This window comes from Antedon bifida, chromosome 3 (assembly GCF_963402885.1).
Source record: "Antedon bifida chromosome 3, ecAntBifi1.1, whole genome shotgun sequence".
Taxonomy (NCBI): Eukaryota; Metazoa; Echinodermata; class Crinoidea; order Comatulida; family Antedonidae; genus Antedon; species Antedon bifida.
In genome coordinates this window covers 12,707,619-12,735,057 of record NC_136228.1, presented here as the reverse complement: position 1 = coordinate 12,735,057, position 27,439 = coordinate 12,707,619, and the positions used below count along the sequence as shown (strand labels likewise).

Below are 27,439 nucleotides of genomic sequence, written 5' to 3'. Positions count from 1 at the left end.
TTTTGCTTTGTTTCACTTTGAAATCATTTAATGTTCCAGTTGTTACGAGTACACACTAACATAAAGTACTAAAGAACACTACGTCTGCAAATACACAAAGACAGAGAATATGAAAACAAAAAATACATACAATAAATTCTCTTTGAGTTACTATTGATCGACATGATTTGTTCTATAGACTGTTTTGTGGCATTTTGAGATTGTGCCCTTTTAAATAGATACGCATGCTTAATACGAGTATAACACAGGTCGATAATAACAACACGCATGTTGCCTGTGAACCAGTGGCGTAACGGCTATGAGCACTCACTGGTTAAACCCAGGGGCCCCGGAGCTTTTGGGGCTCCTGAGCAGTGCCGAGAGGAAAACAGGCATTAAAATATATCGAAAAGGCTAAAACGCCCGAGGCCTCTAGTATTTGAGGGCCACTTAGGGTTTCTAAACCAGGGGCTTCGCACCTCTGCGTTACGCCACTGCTGTGAACACGTAGTAATAGAGTTAATATTGAGCAACTATACAGCTATTGAGTCTAACAGTCATTCTGAACATATGCAGAATTACTTTTTGACTCGCCAGCTACGTACGGTAGTCGACCATTAAATAGAAAGTTTGCTACAAATAAAAATAAATAAAAATATAGAACTATTTTACTTTGTAGCTATAAAAAAAACCCTATTGTACAGTGGCCATATTCACCCTTAAAATTATAAAATCTAAGTAAACACCTTAAATAGTTGATTTATTTACTAAAGGACGTAAGCACAATGTACGTAACTTGACCAATCACAAGCAACAGTTTGGATGATTCATCGCTTGCGATTGGTCAAATTACTTGCTTTGCACTTACAGCTTTAGTAATTAATAAGAGAAATATCGCACTTAAGTGTGATTTGTAAATATAACCCCTAGTATCAAGGTGGTGTTCTTTATACTCAACAAAATAATGTTGTTATTTATGATAACAGGTTTTTGCTTACTCTCAGGTACAGCAGGTAAAAAACTATTTACAATATATACTGTTCCAATACCAATTTGTATTTTTTTACAAAAGTAATCAGATAAGTGAGGGACAAACTTAACAGCTGATGCTTGATAAACAAAAAATGTCATTTAACATTAAATAGAAATAAGTTTACAATAACAATGACAATATATTATATAAAATAAGTAAACATAATATTGATTCATATAAAATTTCGTAAAACTTAAATTATACTAAATCCAAAAAACTAATAAAAATGGGAATGCATAACCAACCATGCATATAATTAGCATATAATTAGCATTATTTTTATTAGCATATTATTATGTACAAAACATACAACAATTAAATTCAGTTTAAACAAATATTACACACTTTTCTGAATCATATTCTACTGCAATTACTGCAGTACATTATTTTTTATTTATTTAATTGGAGTATAATATTTAATTATAAGTCAGGTTTCTCCCCTATCCAACACAGTGCTTATCTTCCCATCAATGGGATAACTACAATATATCAATATCTCTAAAAAGAAAACTTTTACTTAAAGGTAAGTTAATTTGTAGTGGAAGTTAAGGTTTAAGATGAACCCGATTCATTTAAGGAGCTACTGTGATTGTAATAACATTTACTGCAGTTACTGCAGAAAAGATTACCCTTAAAAAATCTAGGAATCTATAATCCATCCACTTTTTTTTTTATTTCTGTCAGTAAATTATTAGCAAACAGGAATTCTGGGTAACATAATATTACCCACAAATCATCATTACAAAATATCACACATCATTACAAACATTTACATTGTAGAAATATATTGTGAAAATTGATATAATTTCTCAATATTGTTTATCTAAAAACCGCATAATATCCACCTGACTCAGATCAAACCAGTTTTACCCACCAACGTTTTGATGGCCAGATAAGGCTATAAATGCTTTTCAACTATATATTAAACCATCATTTTCAATTTTGAAAAATAGATTGAACAATCTTCAGTTTCTTGATAATAGGCTATAAACTGTAATTTATTTTTAATTATATACATCAATTTTTCGATTATTATTATTATTTTGAGTGAACATAACAAATGTATTGACATACATAATTATTATTTCATTTTATACTACTTGTTGTTTTTGGATTGGAAAAAAAATATTGTTTTATTTCAAATAAAAATATTAATACTTTGTATTTCTATTTTAGCAATTATTAAAATGTCTTTCCTACACATGGTAAATCAAAGAACTAGCCATAACATACTTACTGATATAAGAGGCTTTCGTCAACATTTTTTATACAAATAATTTAGCTAATATGGCAAGGAATTCAATGGTGAAATATGACTCCAGTCATTTCATACATAAAATTCTTTAACATAAATTCAGAAGCATCGTCAACTTAAAAAATACTTCTTAAAAACATTGATCGCAAGTCAAAATCTGATAGTCTTGGCAATTTGCGAGTTCAAGCAGAAATGACCAAAAACATTACACTATTCATTCAAGTAGCATTTGTAGAAACCTTTTCTTCTTGTGTTTGATTAGACGGAGGTGCTGGCGTTGACCTTTCACCTGGATTCCAAGGACTTTGATTGGATGAATTAGTATTGGCTCCATTTTCAAAATCTTCTTCGGTGTCCATCCCATTGCTTACATCAAACTGTGTATTCTCAAGACGAGAAATTAATCGCTCGTCTTCATCTCCAAAATCACCGCCCATTAATGAAGGTTCTCCGACTACCATAACGTCCTACAGGACAAAAACAAATAAAGATCATTTTATAACTTTTTTTAAATATACTGTTTTATTATTTTTTGTGTGTCTTTTCTTGTTATAAAGGTAAAGGTATAAAGGTATTTTATATTGTGTTCTCAAGCTTAACTGGAACCTGAGGAAATTCAGATTAGGCCCTCCACAGACCCTTGGCAGCCAGCAGTGGAGTGCCTACCAGATCATTACACCGGGAGATGATCACCTACTCTTTGCGAATAGTGTACCAAGTTCTTTAACGTGCACTATAGGTACACGGGACCAACGGTTTTACGTTCCATCTGAAGGACAAGGCAATGAGAGCTAGGATACAGTTAGTATTGTACAGATAGGCTCGAACATGCTAGTCCGATATTATCATTACACCATCACTCTCAGGTATATACAGCACCCACCAGCCGTGATTCTAGAAGGTCTGCCATCCAGATTGCGACCGGGCCCAACATTGCTTAACTTCGGTGATCTGACGAGAACCAGTGTTTCAATGCTGTATGGCCATCTATATATTATTATTTTTAACAATTCTCAAAACTCCTACTATATGGTCCTTATGAAAAGCAGTCTGCAAATAAAGCCTTCTTCATTTAATTGCAATAGTATTTAATATTAATTTAAAAGTAGTCTTTACCGTTGGAATTGGTTCTGATGCAGTCATAGTGTATCCAGCTGGGGACTTCTTTTTACTTGATCCGGTCACAGATCCAGTGAAACCTGTTGCGTTTGACGTTGTAGTTGTTGTTGACATCTTTCTTCTCCTTTTCTTTGTACTTCTTGTTGGTTCTGAAAAAATTACATTTCAATATGACAATTTTTGTTCTCATGGTCTATCAGAGTTTTATTCTACATTGTGTTTTTAAAAATATATATATTTTAGGCAAAAGGTGGAAGAAGCTGGATCAGTGTAAAGCTCTGTCTACACTATCAAACTAATTTGATCAAAAAAGTGTGATGATTGGTGAATGATCAGGAACTGAGTTATGATAAGCAAATTGTGAACCCCTTTTGGTTTGTGTTACTGGATGTACTATGATGGTCATTGAAAGACTGATTTGTGGACTATGATATATTTTAGTAACTTGTTTGGTTTGTGTTATACTATGTTTTTTTTTTTTGTTTTTTTTTTTTCTCTTTGATAAATTTTTAAAAATATTTATGTCAACTTCATCACTGTTTACTTGATGCAATAAAGGAAATAAATAAATAATAGATGCCCAAATATGGTAGTGATATGACATCACTATGTCCATATATGGGGACATAACATTTTTTGTCACATAAAGTTTGATAGTGTAAACAGAGCTTAAGAAGCAAGTATATCTGAGGGGTTCAGTCAGAATTATCATTTACTACAATAATATGATCTGAATCTGAAATTATCATTTTATATAATGCCATAGTTTAATATATATCAAGACATTACTACAGTAATTAGTGTACTGTGGTAATGTATGTAGCTGCAGTATGATAATTTTGACAATGAATGGTGGAAATGTGTTTACCTTTTTTGAATGAATTCTCCTTGACAGGCGGTTTGATATCTGTAAATGAAAGGCAAAGTGCAAGCTACTGACGTGATATAATAAAGCAATCATGATATGGGGATGGCTTGGTCTAAAAGCGCAAATCTGTGTTCACATTGAGCCCTGACATGATCAGGTGGTCGGAGAAAACTCCAGGCTATATCATGTTTTCACATAGGCTCTGTATGAAATCAGGAATTAATTAATTTGAACAGTTTAACAACCACTTTTCACAATGGACCGGAACCCACACTCTGTATGAATGTAGCTTAAATATATACTGACAGATAAAAGCAAAATTAATTTGAATGTGAAAGCAGATTATACCAAGTGGTAATATTTACAAGGTTAGGTTAGTAAAACCGCAGGGAAAAGTGGCAACGTGTATGATTGTAATTGATATAGCCAACCAGAAGTGATATTAATTATATATAGTAGTAAAGATTTTAAATTTCATTTAAATCAAACATGTTTTAAATGATTTAGAAACCAAAATATGTTTACTGCATTTAACTATCAATTAAACTAGTTTAAATAACTGATTAAAGTTTAATTAATGGCCTTGAACTAAATTTATAATTTCAAAAGTTCTAGTTCCGATATATTTTCTCTCATCAAATGAGTTACCGGATAGAAATAATCTAACAATTTGATTTATAATATTAAAAGTAATTTTTAGTAGGCTTTCTAATTATTTTATAACATTTTCCTTAAGTTAAGTTATGTAAATTGAAAATGTTTCTATAGGAAGAAAATGACAATTATTTGTGAACAAAAATATGCAAAAGTATCCATCAGTGGTGTTTAGGCACTGGGGTTTTAGGGAATTCTTGTAACTTAGACCAGGCATGTGTTAGCATATACTACAATACAGAATCTTCACCCAGTCTAGACACAATAGCCTAGATAGATTAAACAGTGAATGGTATCAGGCCCGTACAGGAACAATCTAACGATACTACGAAATATCAAATATAGTGGAAAAGTTAGATGCGTTTAGAGTGAGTGCTGGGTTGAAATTAAGCTGAATGGAGAGCTATGAAATAGTTATAGAACAGCATAGATTTGGATGCCCGTTCATCATCAGTATTTATTTGATGTGTATGAACTTACCTGGCGGCGCTACCATTCGTTGCCATTTCTGGAAAAGTGTTGCTTTGAGACAATCTCTTGGACTAAGGTTATATGCTTTGTGTCGTGACATCAGCTCCTGCATTGGTTCAAGAATTACACATAACTGCAAGAATAAATCATACATATTCACACATTAACAAATTTATATTGATAATAACAGTACAGTAGAACTCCTAATAAGGTGATACCTTCATACTGATCAGGGTTTCTCAAGAATAGGGGTTGGCTATTGGCTAGTTTTTTTCATTTTTTGTTTTTTTGTGTTTTTGTTTTATATATTTTGGCAAATTGCCAAGGATATAACCATAAGCGAATTCATTCAATCCTTAAAGGTGGCAATCCTGTTTACAAGACAATATACACAAGATACTCTACATAAACAAAGTCTTTGGGAGTGGAGTTGGAATTTTTCATTAGAAACAAATCCTGACATATGACAGGACTTGAACCCAGGACCGTTTGATTGGTAGTAGTTTTAAGTCGACCAATAACATTTTTTGAATCTTGGATGAGTGTCTCAAGGTGTTTGACTGTATTATCATTGAACAGCACACAGTTACCACATTAAGGAGAGGTACTGGTAGATTCAACTATGTAAAACTAAATTAAGTATATCTTCTTACTCTGAGATAGTTAAGAGTGAAGTGAGTAAGTCCTTGTCTTGTTACATTTTTTGAGAGTTGCTCCAACATGGCTGGGTCCTGTAAAATAAAGAAAGAAATCAATGATAACATCACCTAGCAGATAAACATGATTTTACTTTCCATGGACGAATGACAAAATTAGGTCCTAGATTCTGTAAAAATCTGACCCAAACATACTACAAATAGAGGTTCTGAAACCCTCTTATGGCTACCTCAGACCATTACACCAATCTCAGCCCCTTAAGGCTACCCCAGACCCTTACACCAATCTCAGCCTTTTAGGTCTACCTTGGACCCTTACACCAATCTCAGCCCCTTAAGGCTACCCCAGACCCTTACACCAATCTTAGCCTTTTAGGTCTACCCCAGACCCTTACACCAATCTCAGCCCTTTTAGGTCTACCCCAGACCCTTACACCAATCTCAGCCCTTTTAGGTCTACCCCAGACCCTTACACCAATCTCAGCCTTTTTAGGTCTACCTCGGACCCTTACACCCATCTCAGCGCCTTAAGGCTACCTCAGACCCTTACACCAATTTCAGCCCCTTATGGCTACCTCAGACCCTTGCACCTATCTCGGCCCCTTAAGGCTACCCAAGAGACCTTTACACCCATCCCCTTAGCCCTACTACTTAATGTAGCCTACCTGTACAGATATGACGTTCCGTGCAATCATCTCTGAATGATTCCTTATTTGGAAATGCCATGACCGAATTCGCATCAAATCATCAAAGGTAAACTCTAATATTAACCTGCCTTCAGTACATATCTGTAAGACAAATAAATTTAAATTCAATTTCAAGAAAGATGTGTTTGAACAGTTCTATCCTTAAACATTAAACCCACTTTTTCCATGTTTTTTATCTGCTCACCAGGACCTGGGTTCAAAGAGTCCCAAATTAGAGTAAGTTTAAGCATGGTAGTAATATAATTTATCCTGAGATTGGTGTGTTACTTGCTGTTGGATGAGAAAGGGGGAGGGGGGAAGGGGGTTGAAAAAGAAAATCTAGCACCTTAAAAAAAGAGAATAACAGTAGTACAAAAAACTGAACAATTGAATCACAGTAAAACCCGTTATTTCTCTAAAAGAAAAATCCTATTCCTAGTATTATGTTTAAGTCATTGCACTCAAAAGAAAAAAAACAATTAAAATTCATTAAGTCTATTAATATTTGTTGACACTGAAAATACAAAAAAGTGACTGCACTGATGGCGAAACTGATGTCTATTAAGACAAGCAAGACGTTAATTTAGCTAATTAATTCTGGAAGTTAGTTTGCAATCTAACGTTGCATATCCCGTACCAGACTTGTTCCTAAGATAAATTTAAGCTAATGAACTTTCTATTTTATGGGGGTAAAGTGTGAAATATTAATAGGTCTAAGGTGCAAAAAAGTTCCTTGTTGTTGCGCTCAAATAACAACTTGATAGACTTCTTAATTTGTCTGGTGGCACCCTGTCAACACTATATTGTCATTTAATGTTGATCAGCGGATGTGGCCCATGTACTTGTCAGCTACCGTTCAAAATTCAATAAATATTAATTATATTTTTAATTTAGCTCTCAATCAATGAATTAACCTCTTTTTTTTTATTTGACTAAAACTTAATTGACTTGTGGTAAGTACTAAAACAATTAAAATCTATTAAGTATAATCTACCTTTGCAGACCAATTCTTTTATGGATCAAAGCTACTGTAATTACTTTCAATTTTACACAGATAATTGTGTAATATTATTAATAGGTCATAAAACTCTAGTTTCTTTTTTTTTGCCTAATTAAGGTAAAATATAAATTATATGTTCTATAACAAAATTACACACTAAAAAATATAATATAATTTTATTTTAGCAAATTGTAATAAACAAGCCATCCTTCAAATTAGCTTAAATATTAGTAATATAATATTGTAAAATAAAAATTACAAATAATTTGAGCAAAGTGGACTATAGATTGAATACAAACATTAACAAATACTGTAATATACAACATTGTCTAAGCAGATTTGTTGTAAGAATGGGGCAGTGTTAATCTACTGCACTACAGTAGTACTACCACAACAACTATTAAACAAAAATACAGAATCTTTATAATTGGTCTTGCATGGTCAATTCATTGTTGAAAAGAAAGATAGAAGTAGATATACAAGCCCTGAGTAGCTACTGTACCCAATGGGCTAGTATATTAAATTGAACCTGGTAAAAATTAAGTAAAAAAGAGAATCTGAATAAATATTGATAAACTTTGTAAAACTTATATTAAGGTGACAGGAAGTGTGTCAATTTCATTGCTGAGCCAATTTTATACAGCAAAAATAGCGTTTACAAGACAGCTAACAAAATAATTAAATTAATATTTCTCACTTGAATCTATCAATCTTTATTGAGCCGATTGCCGCCTATATGCTGTTCCATTTTATGTATTTTCCCCCTCTGTTTAGTTCCTGTTATTGTAAAAACCTTTTATGAATGGAATTCTCTAAAGGTTTTTAATAACTTGGATAAACTTTTTAAAGTTTGTTTTTAATTCTAAGAAAATGATTAAAAATAAACAAAACTTTTCTATAATGTGTGCAGTTTTAAAGTATTTTTTCAAATAAACAATTTTCGAAAAATCTATGCCATGCAGTAAACTAAAATTAAAATTTAAACAGTTTTTCTTCCTTTCTTTACACATTTAAAGATATGAAACTACTATACAACAATTGTCATTGTGCTTAAGATTGTTGGATACTTTTACTGTAATAATTCTTAATGTGTTTCATATACAGTTACTGAACAATTAAGTTAACTCAACAGAATCAACTTTTAACAATTCTTCCAAGGGGCAAGAAGTACGAGCTGTATGCTAATAGCGTGATACTAACACTTAGTAAGACAACTCAATATAACATGACTATTTGATAGAAAACACAATCCTAAACCACTGTTAACAATTAACTACATAATACCCAACGGCGGAAATAATTGCATGTTGGAATTTCTCTTAAACATATTTCTGATTAAAGTCAAAAACGATAAATACTGTTGCAGTGTACGTGTCTGCATAGTTCAACACATCTTTTGACACGCATAACAAACAGCCCACAAGACAATTTAACAACAAAATCAATGGTTCCTGTTTTCGGTCAAATAGTGATCAAATTAGTAAAGCTTAGAGAATCGTAGATACAAATTTGGAATGAAATGCATGGGTGGGTGGATGATGGGAGAACCAAATATCAGTAAGTATCATGGGGTTAAGAATATCGGACCAAAACAAAAGATTACGAAAATTGCTAAGAGGTGCAACTTATTACATTTAATTTGAGTCATTACATTCTTGTAATTGATAATAAGGATACTGCCGCTGTAATGAACTTGCTTCCACCCTCTTTTTATGCAATGTCATTTCATACAAAACATCTCTTTATTAAGTTATTTCATTTTTAATTAAGAAACATTCAAACAAAACAAATAGCAACGTTAAAATGTACTTGGTCTTATGGTTGTTTAATACATGGAGGAAATATACAGTATATGTATGTGTATATATGTATGTATATTTCCTCCATGTTTAATACAACTACTAAATTATTCTTCTCTAAACCATAGTAATTTTTTAACTGAAAATGCTGGCAAATTTTTTAACAGAGCATGGATTAATTTAGTTTTTCTTTAACTCATACGAAAAAAAAAATCAATTGCAAGAAATGAGATTGAATTTATATTATTCAAATAAGTTTGATTGGTTGCCATTTTAATAAAAAAATTTCGTAAGTTTGATTAGACCAACTTTTAGTATTCCTCATCTCGATTTTGAAAAATCAGTACACACTCCTCTAAGCTCTGTCTACACTATAAAACTAGTTTGACAAAGAAAGTGTGATGTGCCCAAATATGGTGGTGATATGCTCAAATATGGTAGTGATATGCCCAATTATTAGTGATATGACATCATCAGGTCCATTATATGGGTACATCACTTCACATTTTTTTGTCACATAAAGTTTGATAGTATAGACAGAGCTTTAATAATATAAAACAATTTTTATGGGTAGATATCTTTCTTGTTGGATAATTAGTGCTAAATTCAAAGGATTTTCTTAAAAAATCAAATAGTTTCATTTTTGCTGGAAGCTTCTAATGAACGATACTTGAAACGTTTCAAAATTCTGAAACATTAATTAAAAGCTGTAAATAAACAGAAAAGTGTACAAATAAAGTATGTCTGGATAAAATATTAACAACTTTCCATTCTAAATAGAATGATATTGCACAAAAAATAATATATTTCTGTATTAAATTGCATTATATATAGAATTTAAACTTGCTTTGTTTTTGTTTTTTTTTTTTAAACTATCATTTATTTTAACAGGTCTACAGGTACTCAATATTTTCGAATAAACTATGTGTTGAAAAAAACATTTATATTTGTTTACCTAACTATGACAACCAGTTCTAATTATTAGGTTAACCTAAATTTACTATCAATTTTAATTTAATTTGAAAGGATAAATATGTTTTTATGTACAGTATTTAAAAGTGCATGGCTAATGAATTTAAATTATTTCTGCGGTTATTTTGTCTGTCTGCACTAAACAGTTCAACAGAATTTAATATGTTTAATCCAATTTATTTAATATCCAAAAAATAACATAATATTTCAAAAGTGCATGTGTGAAAAACTAAATACGACAATTGCAAACGGGATGCAACGACAGTTGAAAAGAAGATATTCGGGGATTTTATTTCGGCATGATTTCTTCACAATGCCCGAGTAAATTCATGCTGATAGCTAGCACTTGAAATACTTCCGAAAGGATATTATGAGAACCTCACGACAAACTTGCCAGCTAGTAGATAACTCTCAGGGGAAGTCAGACTACCGAGTTACTCAAAAATAATTAAGCCGGTTTTTTTCACACAAGAAGGGCAATTTGTGATGCTCGGCGTTGATGGCTAACTGAGTCAAGAGATTGAAATACACAAATAGCAATCATACCTCAACACATTGTAAGAATCAAAATACACTGGATAGTTTAACCTACGATGCCCTATCACCAACGTCATTTTAGGGAGTAGGACTAACCCTTTAACCTTTTTCTTAAATTTCCTTGCATATTGTTAAGTTTATTATTAGGCTTAATTAAATATTTAATAATTATTAATTTCTATCAGTTCACTATACAGTAAACCTAAATTATTATTATCATTATTTAAATAAATCCTAAATTATTATTATCATTTATTTAAATATTATTATCATTATTTGTATCTATTCCGTAAAATACAACAATTTTAACATCCTAATGGGTAAAAACATTTGAATGTACAGTGAACACTGACATAAGACTAGAATAAGAATTTAATTTCATCCATTTTACGATTTAAATATTGTAAAATTGATAAAGGAAAATAACAGAACTAGATTTTGATTGCAATTGAAGTGTTGTTTACTAAAAAACGTTTGATAAACTTAGTAGTTTAATCTGGAATTTTGCCAGAGCTTATAACAAGTTATGATTTCAAATAATAATGTCTTAATTGTCCTGTAAAAGAATAACATTATCGTTATTAAAAATTTACCTCCAAAATAAATGAACAAAATATCAGTAAGATTTCATATCAACTGAACGATATAAATATAACATTATGTATGCAAACATTATACAGTAAAAGAAACTAGTAAACTGAACACTCTTTCATCACCAATTTATCAATAATGTACAAGAATTCTTTCTTGGCAAAAATAAATCAGCTTGCCCTTAAAAAACTATAAAACCATGAATTTTGGGAGTGGCTTTTCCTTCTTAATTAAACTAGGAAGCGAAACAGTTATATTATTGTTGCCTATAACTTATCAACTCTAAACATTAGCTATGTAGGAAAAGCCACAAGAAGAACAATTAGTATCTTAAGTGGTCTAAATTAGACCTCATCTTGCTGGGTTGCAGTGCCTATAATTTGTGGTTTTCCTGTTATGTAGTATGGTCTCCCCAATAACTTCAAGGCTATATTAATATTCATTCGTAACATGCTTTGATGATCATGTGCTGTAGAGACCCTATAAAGTACCTCATGCATTTTGCAATTATTCTGGGGCTTTAGATTCAATCTTTTCTGACGCTAGTGCAAAGCCTGATATTCTCCATTTCTGCTCGTAAGCCAAAATTCATGGTTTTATATTTTTTAAATATTTGCAACAATTTGCAATTCCTATTATGTGTCCTCACAGTACAGTAGTGTTTAAACATTATTTTCTCAAACAGTTTAAATGGTACGCTGCATTTCAACTGTTTACAAACTCCCAGTAGGTTATTCAACTTGTGAAAATTAGCTGTTTAACAATTTCAAAGAAGTTGTACGATGATGGAGAAATGGCATTTAAGGGAGAAGAAACATTTAATGGAAAAGCTAAAGGGAGGATGACAGTTAATTTGAATGGCCAAAATACATTGAAGTACTTCAATTAACTACCATGCATATTAAGTCAACAAGTGGTATTTTAGATGAGAGTGCCACTTTAGGCCTATTTATATTCGAGTCATGCAAATTATATGTTGGTAATTCTTATAGCATTTTTTTTTTGCAATTCAATTAAAAATCAATAATTTGTTTTCTTATGATGATTGTTCAAAAGGTGAATGGATACTAAGAAACAGTGAGATACCAAGGAAGCCTAAAGTGAGATGGCACAATGAAATTTCCCAGTCAACTCTGAGAGACCTTCACACTATAAATGGCAGATTTTGGTTGTACAGTATAAAAGTATTTTCATGAATTTGAAAATCGGTTAAATATCTAATATTATTAATAGTTTTGTTTTTCCAAAACCTTAACATTAATTTCTACAACAAAAGGGGTTGAGAGATGTCGTAACTAAATTCTGCAGTCGCCATGGGAAAATCTATCAAAGTATAGTTAGAAAAACAAGCCGATATTACAAAAACAGGCTGTCTAGACTGTGTGTACCCCTATTGTTACACTCAGTCCCCTTTTCATTAAGTTTTACCTGTTCAAATTGCAAAGGCAATGCTCACTAACCATCCGCACGCAGGTGATAGTATTCCAAATCTATGGGGACATACTAACATTTTTACCTTCATTTATTTTGTAATGTTTATTTTTCCTCATCAGGTAAATTTTATATCTTTTTCTCACATCTGCCTCTTTTTCTGTCTCTACCTTTTTCTCACATCTTCCTCCTTTTCTTCCATTTCTTTCTTCATCTTTTTCTCCCATTTTCCTCATTTTCTTTCTATTTCTTTTTACACATCTTCCTCCTTTTCTTTCCTTACTTTCTCCATCTTTTTCTCACACCTTCCTCCTTTTCTTTCTCTATCTTTTTCTCACATCTTCCTCCTTTTTTTCCTTTCTTCTGCCATCTTTTTCTCACATCTGCCTCATTTTCTTTCTTTATCTTTTTTGCACACCTTTCTACTTTTCTTCCCTTTCTTTCTTCATCTTTTTCTCACATCTCCTTCTTTTCTTTCCTTCTCTATCTTTCTTTAATGTACGTATTTTTCCTCCATCTTTCTCTATTATCTTCAATTCACACACAACTAACACAATATCTTTGTAATCCTTTTACTTCCTTCAAATTTGAGCAAATTGTTTGCAAAATTGTCAATGTTTATCTGTTACGTTGTTGCACATTATGCAATTAATATAAATTCAAAATGGAAATCCCTCAATTTACTTTCGATAAAAATCGCTGGAAGACACAGTCTTACTTTATTAAACGCACCATGTGCAACAATTATTGAACGCCTGTGTACCTTGTACCAATGATAGCTATGGTGACAAGCTTTGCAAGAAAAATATTAAAATAATGTCATTATTCGGACAAATTGTAATTAACTTTTAAAACAAACAGTCTACCTGCTTCATGAAATGAAACCTGAACAATTCAATTAAAAAATTTACCTGTTTTCGTGTTATACATCCGTAGTCGGTAGCCATTGGGGAATACCTACAACCTGTTTCTATTTAGATTCTCCTTTACAAGATTAACTAAGGTCTTATCTAAGTGTGAACAAGCTAACTTAGTCAACACAGTTCCCGCCCTGTGAGACACCTACCGAGCTAAGGTTAATGTATATGAACACACCTTTGCTGTTTAATGGCCCTAGATTACCTAAAAGGACATAGTTCATAATTAGAACCTTGTCAATCTTTATTAACTTTTTTAAAATTTACCTTTTTAAACTGATTTAACAAGATGGCATTTCAATTTAGTTACCAAAACTTTATAATTTTAAATAGAATCTGTTTTTTTAAATGTAACTAATAAATGTGATCTACGCCACCTAGTATATTAGGATCATATAAACAAATTATTTTACTGCAGTTACTACATTTTTTACTGCAACGCATATGATGTAAAAAATAGTGTGTACAGTATGATTACCAAGAAAAAGTTTTTAAAAAAAATGGATAAACAGTTAATAATTTATAGAGCAAATAAAATGTAGTTTATACTGCAGTAACTGCAGTAGAATCATTTTCCTTTGGTCCTTCCTTCTTCACAAAAACTATTTGATTAAAGATTAAAACATAATTGTGCCTAGGATACAAGGTAAATATTGCTTGTTCATTTTGAGAGTGGAAAAGACGTTAATAAGAGGAAACGAAAGAACTGCCCTACCCATGCCTGTTCTTACCATTCAACAGAGATAATGTGTGTTGGTTTTCCTCCTACTAGGCGCCCTCGTTAGAGGCATCTACCCCACATTGGAATAGCTGTCAACATAATGTCGAAATTATCAAGATATGGGATGTCTGTGTCAGCTACCGTTTACTGTAGGTTAAGCGACACTGCTTAATTGCAAATTTTGTTTTTAAACTTAATTAAGAAATTACACTGTGATAGTAAACAGTGGTTGGGTATTACATTTTAAACTAGTTTATTATTTGTTTAATAAATTTCACAAGATTGAATAACATTAGTTATAACCTTAATCACTTTAAATTTAGTAGAAGTATTACTAAAAAAATCTATAATTAATTTTCAAATGTCCAGATAAAAGCAAATTTTCGTACATAAAGATTATGTTTTAGTAGTTTAGTAATATTTTCTATATTGCATGTAAATTAATAATTAAAATATATTTTATCTATCGATTTAAAAAAAATGTCTTGTTCATTTTAGTATCCATCGTAATAGTTGGCATGGTAATATTACACAATACAGCTGTTTATTTTATCAGTAGTAAATAACTATCGCTTAGTCAACTATGTATCATAGCTTTACATCACTCAGTATTACACAGTGAATAATAATTTAATATTAGAATTATTATATTATGATGAATAGCAACATATAAGCAGCCTACACATTACTACTCACTAATCTGGAATGCACTAAGCCTGTCAAATCAATCAGACAACGTTAGCGACGACGACAGGCGCTGAAAATAAAACAAGTATTTTCTGCCTAGTCACACGTGGTGTTTAGCCGGATTTCGACAGCAGCCAATCTGGGACTTGTTTCTTAATGGAACGTTTCCACATCCGACAGTGTCACATGTAGAGGGCAATGCGCAAGAGGACGCAAACTATAGCCTGTGATAACCTAACTGTAAAACCTTCCCTAAAAACTTCCGTAAGAGATTGAGTTTTAATTTTAAATTTGTCGAATCAATTTGCATACTTGGGGTATTACATGCAGTTCAACAGCAATAACTAATAAGTTGCTGCTGTGGCAAACAAAATAGTCACATGATTAAATCACATGATTTAGTTTTTAGTATTACAAATCGCATTTTGATGTTAGGCGGCCAATTCAAATTGAACGTAGATATACTACCATATAATAACGTCAAACTCTAACAAAGCAATGTCTTAAGAAGTGATTAACCAATGGTTCTTCAATTTTAGATTATTTTTGCAATAAATATTACAGCTGTTTTGCAGTCATTTTTTAGGAGTCACTGCTCTGTTAGCAACACTTTTACTAATTCAACATCAAGTTCTTACAATATGATTAATGAATTTTGTTTTATCGTACATACTGAATTTTGCACAAAAAATGATGAATAAATTAATATAATTAATTTATGGAAAATACTTCTTGACCTTCAATAAGTTGTATATTAATTTACATTTAATTAATCTTTTTTTTTCATTTATTTAATTTCTTATTGACCTTGTTAAGTTTCTGTTTTAACGACAAAAATATAAACGTATTACGGTAATTATTTATCTATAAATGATTGTGACCTTGTGGCTACAATATAAAATGTTTTTTTAAATATAGGTGTTTTTTTTATATTTTTTACTTTGTATCGTTGGCTTGTGAAACAACACAAAATGTATACAGAATTTACTATCAATCTGGTAGAAAAACCTCTGGACATTTGTATGCACACATTTCTATTAATAATATCAGTATTGTATGTTCTGTACAGCTATGTACAGTAGAATATATATGATGCATATTATGTAATTATTTTATAAATAAATTCTGTATGCAAGTTAGATATTTGTGATTTTTTTTATATTTTCAGCATTCATGTTTTCAGTATGTAATAATTCTATGCTTTGGAGCATTGGCTAGTTTGTGTTGTTGTTGTTTTGCTTTGTCACTCATGACGGATTACTAGGGCAAGTTGGACTTTCTTTCAGGACATGGTTTTAGGATTGTTGACTAAAGTTAACCATTTCAGAGCTTCAAAATCGCACTGCTTGTATAGAAACAGCAAGGAGTCGGAATAACCCTTTACATTTCAATGTCAAAGTGATATAATAATTTAAGGTACAGTACATTACTTCTTAAGAACTACTTATTTTTGATAAATGATAATCAGGCGCAGATTTAAAACAGGCTTTAGCCCCCCTAAAATTTACCAGCCATGTCTTTTTAAAATAAAATAATGACTATTTTTATTTTTTTGCAACCCGACGGATCGTTTTTATCATTTATGAAATATTTAGCCCCCTAATCTATAATGCTGGATCCGCGCCTGATAATATTCAATAAATATTTGTTGATTAGTTTTGAAAAAGTTCATTAAAATCTGGGCGTAGCAGGATACTACGTTCTGCTAGGAAGTTTACAAACTTTAGAGCAACATTAAGTTAAAAAGTTAAAAAACAAAACGTGCCACATCTCAATACTTTCACTTTTGATTTCCCACATCAAACCCCCCATTACATTTAGCGTAAACAAGTTTATACGTCAAAAAACACCCTTCCATCTCATAATGAAGTAATTTAAATGTTAAAACGACAACAAATTTGGTTAAGTGAGCCGGATGAGGAGACACGGCAAAGATAAAGCAAGCCCACCCTCCTATCATCCTAGAGGATTGTCATGTGGGAACAGCTCTCAAGTACATTTCAGACTGGAAAGTAACTGATCCTCCTAATTCCCTTAGGCATGGAAAAAACAAACATGTTTAATATTTATTAAATGTTTGAAAATTAACGACGACACTTTAGGTGTGTACACGCCCAACAGGCGCGATAGGCGCTGCATCCAATGAAGTGCAAGACACTATGTAAACAAGTTGTTTCATGCAAAGTTTTAAATACATTATTTTTTATAATGCATTACAAATCATTTGCAAATTCAATAAACATATTTCTCTTAATACTACTATTGTATTATGAACATTCTTTACAATGAAGTTATTATTATATTTTATTAATTTGATCTGTAAAACAGAATATAGATATGAGTGGTATGCACATAGGTAGAGAAGGTTTTAAAATCTGATTAGGACAAGTGGACAAAAATGCAGACTAGAGGATTTAGAAAATGATGGTGAGGGAGGGAAGGGAACGAAATTATACATTTAACAAGCATTTACAACAAGCCCTACTGGGCATGCTCAATCCAACTTCCTCGCCAATTAATCTCAAGGATATTAATCGTGTAAGATGTCTGGTTAGCAAAGCAGTTGGATTACCGTAAATAAAGATATATAAACACCATGTGTATGTTGAAATCACATGTACATGGTTTACGGACAGACCTAGATAGGATGACCCAATTATATGAGGACTCCAAATTGTTGCTCATTTTGTATTTTAACCCCAATTATGACTAGATATTTTAATTGGTTTTGTCATGAGGATTTATCGCTATCAGTTCAGAATTTTTTCTTTCTCCTTTAATGCAGTCGCCGCATATCAAAAGTTACTAGCGTAAAATATTTTATGTGTTCGTGCGTTTAACATGCTTACTATAATTAAATTCATCATTAGCCATAATTTATAAAAATCAAATTAATGAATTATGGCATCTTATTTTGTCAAATATTTTTTAAATAATTGTCATATTCCAAATGCATATACAGTGAGTGTAGTGTTCACTTTATAAATGGGTTTATTGCATAGGTTGTTAGAGTAGAAGACAACAGAAATTAATTTATGAATAATTAATTAAACATTTAGCACTATTTCAGCGGAATTAGAACGGGGTTTATTTCATTTAGACTCAACCCTGAAAGAAAAGCAATGAACCACACTGTTCCTACAAGAATGCTTGTCTACTACTCCTGTAAATGTGATAATGGCATCTATGTCTACCAACCACCTAGTCTATCAGGAATAGGTTTAACAACAGTTTTGGCTCAATAGAATGAGCTTTCGGTAAAAGATGAAAGAGGTCTATAGACCATATCTATGGGGAGATATTACAAAACACAGCTGATAGATGACGTACTGAGCTACATACTCATAAACATGTCTGTGAAAATGCATACTAATGAGGATGATTAGCATAATATCAATATTCATGATTTAATCAATACTTATCCTGATGCATGCACAGTATCCCAGCATGCATTGCTTACCTTAGTGCTCATTGGTTTTGCATGGTACGTCACCATTGTAGTCTGCTCGCAATCTAATGTGATACTTGTGTTGTGAAAAGATTCTTTAGAGTGTTTTAAAACATAGTATGCGTCAGTTACACCGCCCTCAAAAATACTACGAAAATACCGAGGAATCAGGGTTCTTCCAATTGCTGAAAAAGTCATTAAGATTTTAATTATAACATGAAAATTAAAAGTAACCACTGAATTACCATCATACATTTGTATTGTATCTTGTTTTTATGTTGAGGAACCCTAAGCTTAAATGATCATCCTATGCTATGCCATATATTGTTATTTTTTCCCCTAGTTTTATTGGTGTACACGACTGTCTTTATATATGGATAGCAATAAAAATTACATAACTGTATCAATTCACAGTTATATAATTTTTAGTAGATTGTAGATCGGAAATTAATTTGTTTACTGTTGACCATCTGGCATTGCCACCTGTTTGGTCTTCCCTTCCCTTTTACATCTGTATTGTACTTGGTAGAAATTTGAATAAACAAATAAAATTATAAAGGTTGAAAATTGCATTGATTAGTCTTACTGTATCGCTTTGGTCCGTCTTCTAGACAGAACGATAACGTCAACGTCGCATCATCTTCAAAAAACTCAGTTGCAAAAGCATCCCACCATAAGTTGTCACTATCCTGAAATTGATAAAGACCACAAATTATTTTATGTAATTTTCCAAATTGAAAAAGATTTTTTATAGATTTATTATTAAAGTAAATTATAAAGTTAGATAACACTTTAAAAATAATTAATTTTTATCTAATAAAACGTTTAAAAAAACATCCAATTAATACAAGGCCTTCACGATATTAAAATGAATTTGCAAGGAGATACGCCTCCAGGTATGACAACGGATAATGCAGATAATATTAGCGAAACTTCATTTTTAATTAAATTGTAAGTTAAAAATAAGTTGAAAAGGTCAGGTAAGAATTTGATAGGTACTGTACAGAGTGCCAAATATATTTAGGGTATAAATACCTATAGACCTTACTTTTTTACGAATAAATCTAAAATATATTCTTGGAGGCTTTTTCTTAGCGATTTTTGGTTGATTCAAGTAAAAGTTATCGGACATTCTGTCAATAGAATTTGTGTCATTAAATAATTTGCATTATTTAAAGGACACAGGTATATAAATATTTTTCCATCAAAATATAATTTCTCACTTAACAAAAATAAATAGGTACTTAATGGGGCCAAAATAAAATGTTATCTTCATTCAAAAATACCAACTGGCAATTGGTATTAAAAACAGGGTGAAAAGTATCCGATAAACTACCGGGCTGCAATTAATATATCACAGGTATATAAACATTTTTCCATCAAAATATAATATCCCACTTATCAAAAAAAAAAATAGGTACTTAATGGGGCCAAAATAAACGTTCATCATTCAAAAATATCAACTGGTTTTAAAAACAGGGTGCAAAGTATCCGATAAACTACCGGGCTGCAATTAAGAGGCGTATAACGACGGGAAGTGTTGTGAATATTTGTGGCATTCTAGGTAACCTTGCTAATGATCACTTAAAGAAAAGGGATATGTGTTTGGTATAGATAGTCAAAAGAGATGAGCATTCAGGCTATTAATACTTCCTATCACTGGTATTATAACATGCCAGCTAAAGAAGTGAACATAAGGGTACAAAATAAACAAATGTAAATAGTCTTCAACTAAAAACTTATACGAAATGTAAAAATAACTTGATGATAAAAGTAACAAACTCATTTAATATGATTTACTGTAATATTATACATGAACAAAATAAAGAATTTAAATGCTTGAGATGGTATGATCTACAGGTATATTTTATATTTGACAGAATAAAATCCCAGGGGAGTGTACAAAATTTGGGAAAAAATAGGGGGTTGATTTATGTTTATCAGAGTTACTGTATAGTTTAAAAATTGCATAATCATTTTTATCAATATTAATATTATCAAATATGTAATAAATGTCAATAAAATAAATGAAAAACTAACATTTTTAAAGGCATGTTGAAGGAATGTCCCGAAAAGTGCATATTGTGGGCCAACATGTTTCAGAGACTTGTACTCTAATTAGTCTAAGGGGTGGATCCAAGGAGGGGAGGCCAGCCAGCCAGGGCCCCTGCTAAATTTTGCAAATTTTAATGAAAAAAATGGGACATAAAGTTAAGCTCAGCCCTTTATTTTGCCATTTTTAGGTTCTGGGTCCCCCAATTTTAAAATCCTGGATCTCAAGTCAATTCTTTAGAACATGAATTAGATGGCTTTATTCTCAATGCAGGTAAATCCAAATAATTGTTTAAAAATAAAATATGTACAGTATATCATATTATACAGCCGACAACGGAATCGGTCGCCAAATATCAACATACTGTACCCCTAAATAATCAACATAAACCTCTAAATAAACTAAACTTAACCCCTAAAGAATCTCTCCCATTCAACAAAAATTAAATGCTCAAAACCATAAATTTCCAAAGACATTGTAGTATTATAACATTTACAGTAACAAACATTGAAAATTACATTACTACAAATATTATAATTTTTAGTATGCACACAATTTTAAATTCAGACCTTATTGTACTTAAATATTTCATACATTATCCAGTAAGATGATACAAAAGGTGTTACAATATAAATATATAGCACATCACAAACAATAGAATAATAATAATAATACTAGTAGAATATTAAAACAACAAAATGTTAAAACATACCTCATTCCTATGCTGTAGACGTTTATTGAGTTCAAACATTCTGAAGTCAGGCTGGCTCATAAACGGCATGTGTCGTCTGTAAAACGGAGGAGGAGGAGGGGGACATTGTTGGTTATTAGTATACATTTCAGGTATAGTAGCCATAGTGCTTTTCAATACTCAACTTTTACTACGTTTCTATTCTCTGTCATTGACCAGGCTTGCATGTGAGGATAATACAGTACATGTAATCAATCACGACTAATGAAGCATAATTTATGTAGCTTATGGCTAAGTAAGCTCATCTCTGATTGGTTGATTACTACAGTCAGCTGGGTATTGATTGGATGGTGTGTGCTAGCAAAGAATATGGCCAAGTACACAGATATATTTATTCTCTATGGGCAGAGAGACAATAATGACCCAAGAAGCTCTGCACAGGGTCAAATTATTATTAACCCGGCACATACCAACAACTAAAAAAGGGAGATATTTTGTATTATACCAAAATTAATAGATAATCATAATATTCTATCACTGAACTGTATGAAATACCTTGGTTTTTATTTACCATTACCAAATTTTAAAATATAACACTGTTAATGCAATAATGTAAATTCTACAGTATTTAATTTATTTATTCTACTAACTTATAAACCTAGTTAAGAACATTCAATTCTACCATTTTATTTTTAGTGATAATAGGCATAGTAAAATCACATAAAAATATCAGACTAACTGGTATTTTACATCAATAACATTGTTTTCCTCAAATCTAAAAATGATGCAGTGTTTAAGAAAAAAAGATTCATCAAACCGGCTATTTCTATCTGAAGCAGTATTATAGTGTTTTCAACTTAATACAATATTTTTTTTTTTTAATACATAAAAATATATTTTCTTGGGCTGGCTGACTTAATCATAATGATTGACTTAATCACTGCAATCTGAATATAAATACACAATTCTTTCTTTGATAAATTGGATGTCTTGGACGGATGCTTTGGATAATTTTGCCTAAAGGTAACTGTATGATGAATGTCATTATGATAATAAGGCAACATATGTATGTATGATGCTATCAGAACATAAGAACCTTCAAAGCACTTTGTACCGTTACCAATTCAAAAGCTCTGTCTACACTATCAAACTAGTTTGACAAAAAGATGTGATATGTCCAAATATGATAGTGATATGCCCAAATATGGTATTGATATGACATCATCATGTCCATATACTGTATGGGCACATCACATTTTTTTGTAATATAAAGTTTGATAGTATAGACAGAGCTTAACAGGTATAGGATGGTTCTATATTTACCATGAATACTAAATTTCCAGTCTGTTTAAAAAATATAACCTCAGAAAAATTAAAACAGTAACACTCAAAAAAGAAAGCTTCCAAACTTGTCCCCATTTATACCATCAAAAAATATTCTGACGTACATCTCATTTTGGTCCAGTCGAAGAGTGTCGAATTCTGGGATTGTATACTTTAATATCATCAAAGTTTTGCGTATTTTGTTTATTTAATGTTTTCAAAATGTTGATGTAATTGGTAATAAAAGAATATTAAGAACAAGAATAATACATTGAACTAGTTTTTCTTATAACATCTTCCTACAAGACAACAACAATAACACATGTGTAATATTGTGTGATTAAAGTTTTCTTGAGAGGCCCTGCCAACTGTAAAAATAGAAAATACAGTCATATACTGTATTCAATATATTAGTCATAAAGTAGTCAATGAATAACAGGTTATAACAGAACATAGCAGAATCTATAGTAATATAACTACAAAATGATTCACTCGTACTCAACGCAGTTTATCATCACAAAAATTGCGTACAACCGATACTAGAGAAAAAAAAAGCTGAGAAAATGGAACAGTCCAAAAAATAATCTCAAGGCAATTGGTAAAGTAATGGTTAACATAGGGACATTCTGAAGAAAACAAATTAAGACGAAAGCGTCGCGGAGTTGTTAAACCTAGAAATCAGCAGGCCCATACTTCCTCCGCATCATCAAGTTTTCATTGGTTAGCGTCAGAGTCTCTGTTTGTTCCTTCCTTCTAGATCAACTTGGAAGTAAAACATACTAATTTCGAGTCAACTATGAGCATGTCAAATAAACGCAACTACGGTTATTACACAAATAAGGTGACGAACAGTGATAAATACTATCATTCGACTCCACTCCTCGTCGGGCGTACGCCTAAAGTTTCATCGCAGACCTGCCACAAATTTAGAACGGGTTAATTAGTCGTTAAGTGTCTACAGGAATATCGAGGGATTATATTGATTAGCAGGAAGTTCTTTAAACCGTAATCAGCTAAAACCACAACGACATAACACAAATCACAATTTCTTACTATACATAATATAATGTACATTCATGCGCTTTCATCAATGAAATAGTTGAAATATTCCGATTATAATAATAAGTTGATTTTGAGGGTATGATTGATGTAGCGCCCTCGTCGTCATTTGTCATGACCTGAAATAAATCTTAAGCATGTCCACTTGAACATGATTGTACATACTTATTTTGTCATAATTTTGTTCAGAAATTTATTTGATAATGTTTAATTGGTTAGTACATATGGTGAGTTATGTCTAACTGTACAGTGTACAAATTCAGGGGAGGGTGATTGCATACTGATTCAATTCAATTCAATTCAATTCATCTATTATTCATCTAATTCAAATTATATCAGACATTCTTTGTTTTTACACTGCATCAGATACGACAGTAAAAAATATATTAAAATGGTTAAAACATTAGAAAGCACAGTACAGTTTAAAAAGTTATTAAATTATAATAATTATAATATAAAAATATAAAAGATCTAAATTTATAAAATTTATAAAATAATAGTAAATCACAAAACTAAATAATATATTGAAATATTCAGTATTTAAAACATTTACTGTAGTAATTGTGTAACTGTATTCTAATGTTATTATATAATAGCAGTACAGTTTTTCTCATAACTGACTGTAACCTGCTTTCACTTAAAAACATCAAAGCAATTTTTTTCCCCCTTTAATTAACTGATGAATTAAAACAAATTTAAACTGCACGCAAAGACTCTGGATGGCAGCCAAGTGAGAATTTACAAAGTAAATAATAACTAATTAATAAGTTTATAAGTATTTTAAGGGATGTCTAACATGTTAATACCTTAACTTTCGGTTACAGTTTTACAGTACATTACTTAACTAAGCTCTCAATGACTTGTAACAAAGTTGTAAAAATAAATGTAAAAATACAGAATACATAATGAATAGGGAAACGTTTAATAAACTATATGCCCTTACAAAATTACACTAAAATTAATATTATAATTTAAAAATATTATAAAAATTATTTTAAATATCAATTTAATTATTCATGCTTTTGTTAATTAATACTGCATCCTAATGACTTGTATTATAAACAAAGTTGTAAAAATAAATGTTAAAATACAGAATACATGAATATGGACAAATTATTTTAAATATCAATTTAATTATTCATGCTTTTGTTAATTAATACGGCATCCTAATACAATTAATTGATACCAAATAGTGTGACGTTCTAATCATGTTAACACACATTGCAGGAAATTTTAATTTTTAATAATTCTTCCTTTCTTTATTTTTATCAAACTTCCTAATTTTGTTATAGTAATTCTTATCTTTATTAACAATAGGCCGGCTATTGTAAGTCTCCTGTGAGTTTAACCTAAAGAAAAGTAACCAGTTCTAACAAATAAAGACAATGCAAGTTTGCTTATTAGTTAGCTCCTTTTTGTTACTAGTAATTACTTCATTTACCAAGTGGTAAGGTCATATTTGGGGAGGTGGGCTAAAATACATTTTAGATAAATAAAAATTAAACCGGTCAACCAATACTAGAAAGAAGGGCACTCCGAGAGTGCATACCTCCATCTACTGTAAAATTCCGCTACATAAGATTTCTCCCAAAAACATATATTTTTTTATTTTTGTGTCTAATGCTGTGTGTGATTAGGCTAATTTCACTACAACCTTTGAATGTGAGTTTGGTGTAATGGTTTACTGTATATATCTAGCCTTACACAGTTGAGGTCCCTGGTTCAATTCCTTCTGCGGATATTTTTTTTTCATCATCCTTATTTTTTTTTTATATTTTATTATTTTTTATTATTAATATTTTATATTTAAATTTTTTTTTACTATGAACATAACGTTTATATGTTAAGACTGCTCAGTACTAGATCGCCTGCTTTTGAAAATTGTCTCCTATCTTTTAACCCTAGCAGGTCTGAAAATTGATTGTCAGATTGTCCTTGTCCACATAACTATATTTGGTTTCAATTTGGTAAATATCTGGCAATAACTTTTTGAGTTATAAGTAATCCTGCTAACAAACAGACAAACACAAACACACACGCGATCGACTACATACTGTAACCTCCTTGGCGGAGGTAATATTTTACTAACCTCTTTAAAGTATCTGAAAGTAGTCTTTATCATAAGAAATGTACAATGAATGTAACATTTACTGATTTCAATTCAACATAAACAGAGTATTATAAATTAAAATTAACTGTAATAATTTCTTGGTTTAAAAGTAATCCTGTAACTTATTAAAATACTACAAAGAGAAAGAGAGAGTACAAATAATATTTGTTGCCATTACATTGTTTTTGCTATTTCATAATTTTAAAAACAAATCATTCAATCGAATCTAGAATACTACAGTATATTACACTGTATCTTGATACTCTAATTTCATGACAATAAGTAAGTCTGTAATAACTGCAAGATGATTATATTGTACTTACGGTGGAAAGCCAGGATGGTGGTCGCGGGCATCTATGGGCCCTGGTATACCTGGAGCAGGCATACCAACAAACGGGAACCTCTGCCTATTCAGGGTGGGAAGTAATGATTCGTCCAGGGTTTCAAATTGGTACTTATTCGAATGATTTGCCGATAAAGTTCTCAAGTCTGTTTCTTTGTTTTCTTGATCGGAATACAGTACTCGTCAACAACTTAGAATGTAATAAAGTTGGAGTGTTAAAATGCAAAGTCTGAAATGTCTGAAAAGAAAGTTACTTTCAGTGAAAATATTATATTTCCATTTATATTCATTATTAGGACAATAGGATGGCACTGTAACATCAATATAAAAACAATATATAATGCAAAAAAAATTCTCTCAACAAAATCGAAAATACAATAAATTCTTGTACATTCAGTGCCCTAAAGCAGCTGCATAGCTTTTGTGGAAGCTACTGTACAAACATATGAACCGATTTAATAAATGTACACTTTTTCTTTATTTTTTGTTTGTCTTTGTTATTATTATCTAGTTTGAGACATTAATTAATGCAAACCATACTACTGATGTTGATGCTATGTTGGCTACCTAAGTTCGTTAGTGACTTTGCAAACAAAACATGTTGTACTAAAATATTATACTTTACATTATAAACATTTATATTGTCCTATTCATACTGGTACAAGAAATACCCATTACAAGATTATATGTACACACAACACGGCAAACAATAGAAGATTATTTTAATGTACAGGTTCACAATACTGTACACACTGACAATGCCAGTGACATAACACCATCCATTCCATCCACCTCCTCCTATTTTCAGTGCAGTACCAGGATCCGTGCAGTAACTAGACCACCAGATACTTATCTTTACAAAGCCTAAACCCTCAAGATATAATCATATGCGTACGCTAAAAACATACTTCATAAGATATAATGTATAGATTATCAAAATATTTAGTTTTATACCTATTTTAATTGTGTTTTCAATGCAAAATTGGAACAAAAGCGAATCCTCTTCGTGAAAATTAAAAGCATCGGAAAGTGCGCC

The 27,439-nt window shown here is 31.1% G+C and overlaps 1 protein-coding gene across 2 annotated transcripts; it reads right to left on the bottom strand.

Moving 5' to 3' along the window:
• LOC144838607 (LIM domain-binding protein 2-like) lies at positions 1–27,436 on the bottom strand. Of its 2 annotated transcripts, XM_078694034.1 has the most exons (11): positions 27,358–27,436; positions 26,384–26,641; positions 21,590–21,665; positions 19,411–19,513; positions 18,837–19,009; positions 6,701–6,823; positions 6,033–6,110; positions 5,389–5,512; positions 4,255–4,293; positions 3,384–3,535; positions 1–2,734 (listed from the first exon to the last, which is right to left on the bottom strand). In XM_078694034.1, exons 2-11 carry the CDS (start codon positions 26,443–26,445, stop codon positions 2,486–2,488), a joined length of 1,179 nt encoding a protein of 392 aa, XP_078550160.1. In that variant the 5' UTR covers positions 26,446–26,641; positions 27,358–27,436; the 3' UTR covers positions 1–2,485. The 2 variants fall into 2 exon arrangements, with proteins under 2 accessions (XP_078550160.1, XP_078550159.1); XM_078694033.1 differs by lacking the exons at positions 26,384–26,641; positions 27,358–27,436 and having other exon boundaries at positions 21,590–21,923.
• Positions 27,437–27,439: the final 3 nt, after the last annotated feature.

What these genes read in the sequence shown, in the direction of transcription:
- LOC144838607 (XM_078694033.1), bottom strand. Translation starts at nt 21,733, where the DNA reads ATGGCTACTATACCTGAAATGTATACTAATAACCAACAATGTCCCCCT. An exon ending in ACGAATGGTAGCGCCGCCAG is followed by an intron (nt 4,294 to 5,388) that starts GTAAGTTCATAC and finishes TTTCATTTACAG; the next exon opens with ATATCAAACCGCCTGTCAAG. An exon ending in CATCAGAACCAATTCCAACG is followed by an intron (nt 2,735 to 3,383) that starts GTAAAGACTACT and finishes TTTGTCCTGTAG; the next exon opens with GACGTTATGGTAGTCGGAGA.